Source organism: Etheostoma spectabile, chromosome 16 (genome assembly GCF_008692095.1).
Source record: "Etheostoma spectabile isolate EspeVRDwgs_2016 chromosome 16, UIUC_Espe_1.0, whole genome shotgun sequence".
NCBI classification, from domain to species: domain Eukaryota; kingdom Metazoa; phylum Chordata; class Actinopteri; order Perciformes; family Percidae; genus Etheostoma; species Etheostoma spectabile.
Window position 1 is genome coordinate 23,967,826 of NC_045748.1, and position 6,271 is coordinate 23,974,096.

At 39.2% G+C, this 6,271-nt stretch overlaps 1 protein-coding gene across 1 annotated transcript in view; it reads right to left on the bottom strand.

The window, feature by feature from the left end:
• ptpa (protein phosphatase 2 phosphatase activator) overlaps positions 1-6,271 on the bottom strand; it is a 31,937-nt gene that overhangs the window by 14,863 nt on the left and 10,803 nt on the right. The window contains exons 7-8 of the mRNA XM_032539267.1: positions 5,414-5,538; positions 1,858-1,958 (exon numbers count right to left, since the gene is read on the bottom strand). Of these exons, the coding sequence (XP_032395158.1) occupies positions 1,858-1,958; positions 5,414-5,538 (226 nt within the window). The remainder of the gene's footprint in view (positions 1-1,857; positions 1,959-5,413; positions 5,539-6,271) is intronic.

The window sequence follows — 6,271 nt, forward strand, 5'->3', positions numbered from 1 at the left end:
GACTATTTTTTCGTAATGGAAAACCTAAAAAGGCGAGTAGAGTCGAGGCGAGTCAACCATGCAGTGGAAAAACGCCATAAGGTCACAAAGTCACCGAGCTTCTAGAACCAAACATTCATTCGGATTCATTTTGACATACCATCTTCTGCTTTTCTACTCTTTTCTTATAACAAAATAAGCCATTTGGCTCAAAGACCAAAGCATACTCGGGTGAGCAGCTGAACCTTTGACACAGCAATACAGGACTGCTGGGCCCTTTAGAAGTGTTTCCACAGTAAGTTAGCTTAACTTGACACAAGACTGGAGACTCTTCACTTTTTCAATGCTGGTCCAACATTTATCAGGCTTATCATGACCAAGAGACCTCCTGCATGATCTTATTTTGAAAAAACTGAGAGTAACTGAGGAGGGGAACCAAGGAGGCACTTCTTCCCTTCTCGACACAACGGAAGCATCCATTAGTGACCGCGAGGAGGAGGGAGAGGTCAAACAGCAGGGAAAAGAGGGAAGGAGGGACTGCCCCAGAATGGGAAGGAGGAAAAGGATGTAGCTGCTCCAACAACGCCCTGTTCCACTTTCCTACACTCCTTTTCCTTTCGAATCCAAAAACAAAGCGCATGGTTCCTGCTCTGGCACTCTTACTACGCAATCCGTCTGCCTGAACCCCGTAGCCCTTTCCCTGGACAAAATTGAGATGGACTCATTCATTTTCAACAGCTAAATAAGAACAAAATAAGTGCATTGTCTACTTAAAGTACACATAGTACTAGGGCTGTATGATATTAGGACAATATGCCATGCATTTCATTAAAAATGGCAATAACAACTTATTAAACTTGAAAAGTACTCCGTTCTGCATTTCAGAATTCTCCTAAATTCAACAAATAGTGTGTTGATCTTAAAACAAATGAAATGAAATCCAAGCCATCCAGGTAAGCACATACAGGAAGGCCATAGTGCAGCTGGATATTTTACAAAATAAACCAAATTTCAAAATAAAACAACCAGGTCTATGGTGATTTTGGCTGTCTTGACTTCTCAGCTGCGTCTACAGCGAGACACGCGATCAGGCACATGGAGAGAGAGGACGATGGGCTGACAGACAAGACAGAGGCGCGTGCACGCGTGCGCGCGCACACACACACACACACACACACACACACACACACACACACACACACACACACACACACACACACACACACACACACACACACACACAGAGAGAGAGAGAGGAGAAGGATTGCTTTGGGACCGGCGCGGAGAACTGCGAGTCTGGTTTGAACAGCCAGACGCACGATGAGGCGCGAATCTCCGCTTCATGGCTATTTGCGGCGCTTCCACGTGTGGTGTTTTTCTTGGCATAGAGTGGCAGCAGTTTCTTTTCAGAATGAATTTTACTACACTAGAAAAAAGGGAAGGAGTTTCCTGAAGGGCTCCTAGGAAGCTTTGTGCTGGGGCGAGACCTGTATGATGGGCTGCTGTTGTCATTACACATAGGTGTAATATGTATTATTTTGTTGTATTGTCTTGTATATTGTGGCTATTGTGTCACCCTTTTCTTGGTTTTTGTCAGGGTGGGTGGTGATGGGGACGGAGGGACGGGGGGAGGGGGCTATGTCCATGTTGTGAAATGTATATTTCTAAAATGTTTTTATACAAAATGTTAACCACAAAAAAATGTCCATAATATTGTATTATACATAATGAATATAAATGATTGCATTTGGTCAGTATATCCCACAGGTAAGTAATCTACTATTGTAACAACAACACATACTGTACATCAGTATGTGTTACATGTGATCTCCATTTGTTTAGCCGTGAAAGTTTGCGTGAATGCGATTAATTTCCCACCTCATTTATAAACTTGATGCAGTCCAGAAACATGTACTCGTGTTGATGCTCGTTCACCACCCTCTCATCGAGGAAGTGCCGAGGCTCCAGCGTTGGGTGATCTGAAGGGAGAAGGAGCTGTAAGTGCACATGTTCACCACCAGGTGTCACCATTTACCTTCCCATTAACTGCGGTCACTGTGGAGATGCACAGATGCATACATGATTACGTTCATTGCAGTAAGTGAAGATGTTCTAAGCCTACCTTTGTTTGGTTTATAAATTATTTTAAACAGTTATTTTTCCTCACTGAAAAAGGATTTGAATCTAATAAAACAGCAGGAAAAATGCATAGTGGCATATCTAGGAGATTGCTGTTTTTGATTATAGGTCCCATGACGTGGTGGTCTTTGGATGCTTTTATATAGGTCTTAGTGGTCCCCTAATACTGTATACGAAGTCTCTTTTATATAGACCTTAGTGGTCCCGTAATACTGTATCTGAAGTCTCTTTTATATTACCTTAGTGGTCCCCTAATACTGTATCTGAATGTCTCTTTTATTAGACCTTAGTGGTCCCCGAATACTGTTACGAAGTCTCTTTTATAGACCGTAGTGGTCCCAATACTGTTCTGAAGTCTCTTTTAATAGACTTAGTGGTCCCCTAATACTGTATCTGAAGTCTCTTTTTATAGACCTTAGTGGTCCCCTATACTGTATTTGAAGTCTCTTTTATGTAGACCTTAGTGGTCCCCTAATACTGTATTTAAGTCTCTTATATAGACCTTGATGTCCCTATACTGTATCTGAAGCTCTTTTATATGACCTTATTAGTCCCCTATACTGTTCTGAAGTTCTCTTTTAAATAGACCTTAGTGGTCCCCTAATACTGTACTGAAGTCTCTTTTATGAGACCTTAGTGGTCCCCTAAACTGTATTTGAAGTCTCTTATATCCTTAGTGTCCCTAATACTGTATCTAAGTCTCTTTATATAACCTTAGTGGTCCCTATACTGTATCTGAATCTCTTTTATATAGACCTTAGTGGTCCCTAATACTGTATCTGAAGTCTCTTTTATATAGACCTTAGTGGTCCCCTAATACTTGTATCTGAATCTATTTTATATAGACCTTAGTGGTCCCTAATACTGTATCTAAGTATCTTTTATATGACCTTAGTGGTCCTATACTGTATCTGAAGTCTCTTTATATAGACCTTAGTGGTCCCCTATACTGTATTGAAGTCTCTTTTATGTAGACCTTAGTGGTCCCCTAATACTGTATTTGAAGTCTCTTATATAGACCTTAGTGTTCCTAATACTGTATCTGAAGTCTCTTTATATAGACCTTAGTAGTCCCCTAATATATCTAGTCTCTTTTATATAGACCTTAGTGGTCCCTAATACTGTATCTGAAGTCTCTTTTATATAGACCTTAGTGGTCCCTAATACTGTATCTGAAGTCCTTTTATATAGACCGTAGTGGTCCCTAATACGTATCTGAAGTCTCTTTTATTAGACCTTAGTGGTCCCTAAACTGTATCTGAATTCTCTTTTTTATAGCCTTAGTGGTCCCCTAATACTGTATTTGAAGTCTCTTTTATGTAACCTTAGTTCCCCTAATACTGTATTTTAAGTCTCTTATATAGACCTTAGTGGCCCTAATACTGTATCTGAGTCTCTTTTATATAGACCTTAGTAGTCCCAATACTGTATCTGAAGTCTCTTTTAATAGACCTTAGTGGTCCCCAATACTGTATCTGAAGTCTCTTTTATGTAGACCTTAGTGGTCCCTAATACTGTATTGAAGTCTCTTATATAGACCTTGTGGTCCCTACTGTATTAAGTCTCTTTTATTAGACCTTAGTGGTCCCTAATCTGTATCTGAAGTCTCTTTTATATAGACCTTAGTGGTCCCCTAATACTGTATCTGAAGTCTCTTTATATAGACCTTAGTGGTCCCCAATACTGTATCTGAAGTCTATTTTATATAGACCTTAGTGGTCCCTAATACTGTATCTAAAGTATTCTTTTATAGACCTTAGTGGTCCCTAATACTGTATCTGAAGTCTCTTTTATATACCTTAGTGGTCCCTAATACTGTATTGAAGTCTCTTTTATGAGACCTTAGTGGTCCCCTAATACTGTATTTGAAGTCTCTATATAGACCTATGGTCCCTAATACTGTATCGAAGTCTCTTTTATATAGACCTTAGTATCCCCTAATACTATATCTGAAGTCTCTTTATATAGACCTTAGTGGTCCCTAATACTGTATCTGAAGTCTCTTTATATAGACCTTAGTGGTCCCTAATACTGTATCTGAAGTCTCTTATATATAGACTAGTGGTCCCTAATACTGTATCTGAAGTCTCTTTATATAGACCTTAGGTCCCTAATACTGTACTGAAGTCTCTTTATATAACCTTAGTGGTCCCTATACTGTATCTGAAGTCTCTTTTATATAGACCTTAGTAGTCCCCTAATACTATATATGAAGTCTCTTTATATAGACCTTAGTAGTCCCCTAATACTGTATCTGAAGTCTCTTTATATAGGCTTAGTGGTCCCTAATACTGTTTGAAGTATCTTTTATATAGACCTTAGTGTCCCTAATACTGTATCTGAAGTCTCTTTTATATAGACCTTAGTGGTCCCCTAATACTGTATCTGAACGTCTTTATATAGACCTTAGTGGTCCCTAATACTGTATCTGAAGTCTCTTTTATATAGCCTTAGTGGTCCCTAATACTGTATCTGAAGTATCTTTATATAGACCTTAGTGGTCCCTAATACTGATCTGAAGTCTCTTTTATATAGGCCTTAGTGGTCCCTAATACTGTATCGAAGTATCTTTTATATAGACCTTAGTGGTCCCTAATACTGTATCTGAAGTCTCTTTTATATAGACCTAGTGGTCCCTATACTGTATCTGAAGTCTCTTTATATAGACCTTAGTGGTCCCTAATACTGTATCTGAAGTCTCTTTATATAGGCCTTAGTGGTCCCTAATACTGTATCTGAAGTATCTTTTATATAGACCTTAGTGGTCCCTAATACTGTATCTGAAGTCTCTTTTATATAGACCTTAGTGGTCCCCTAATACTGTATCTGAAGTCTCTTTTATAGGCCTTAGTGGTCCTAATACTGTATCTGAAGTATCTTTTATAGACTTAGTGGTCCCCTATACTGTATCTGAAGTCTCTTTTTATTGACCTTAGTGGTCCCCTAATACTGTATCTGAATTCTCTTTATAGAACCTTTGGTCCCCTAATACTGTATATGAAGTCTCTTATATAGACCTTAGTGGTCCCCTAATACTGTATCTGAAGTCTCTTTCCCCAAAATTCAGTCTTGGTGCAGAATTCCAGCCACTAGAGCCAGTCCCACAATGAGCAAAACATTTAAAGAAATGCCAATAAATCAAAGCACGGTCTTGTACCAATCCTGGAATGCTGTGTGGACTAGCCAGACCCTCCACCACAGCGCTGTGAAGGAAGGTCTGGCAATATAAGACTGAGCTGCTACAGACTTGCTTGTTTTCAATCATTTTGACTTAATTCTGCAGTGTAGCTCTCACCTACAAACTGGGAGCTTCCCCAAATGAAGGGCAGAAACTGAAAGTCATCCAGTCCCCACACCCCCTGGCTCCCGGCCGGCTCCATTCTGTAGGTCTTCTGCAGCTTACGCATCACTGCCAGATACCTGCAAAAACACACCGTAAACACACGCAGCAGGAGGTTGTAGGAGGGTCAGAATTAAAAGTGATCAATATTAACAGTTAAGCTAACATTGTGCTAGCTACACAAAGATAAGTGATGATGTGGATGTAATCTACACCATCCTGTTTTGCAATAATGATATACTGAATGTTCATTATCTAGAAATTCAATTTAGAAAGTGTTTATATATCAAATAAGCAGACAAGCTAATGCACTAATGTCAGAGTGAGGGGACTGCAGCTGTCGATGGACAGGCCTCCCGAGCAGTTGGGGGTTCGGTGCCTTGCTCAAAGGAGGTGAACTGGCACCTGTCCAGCTACCAGTCCACCACCATACATTGGTCGTTATGGAGACTTGACAGCGACCTTCCATTTCCCAACTCAAATCAATAATACAATATTACCAACTAGAGCCCGACCGATAAAGGATTTTAAAGGTTGATACCGATACAAATATTTGGTTATTTAAAAATCCAATATGTCGATATATCTGTTGATATACGGTGTATATATATATATATATATATATATATATATATATACACACACACACACATGTTGAAAAAAAATCCAGAAACGCGTTACAAAATATAAACAGATTTCCCTAACATTAGTTATTTGTAGTTATTGATGAGTTCTCACTAAAATAATATGATAATTTGTTTTATTGTCACAGCAGAACAGAGGAAAATCAAAATATATTAAAGTTCTGATAAA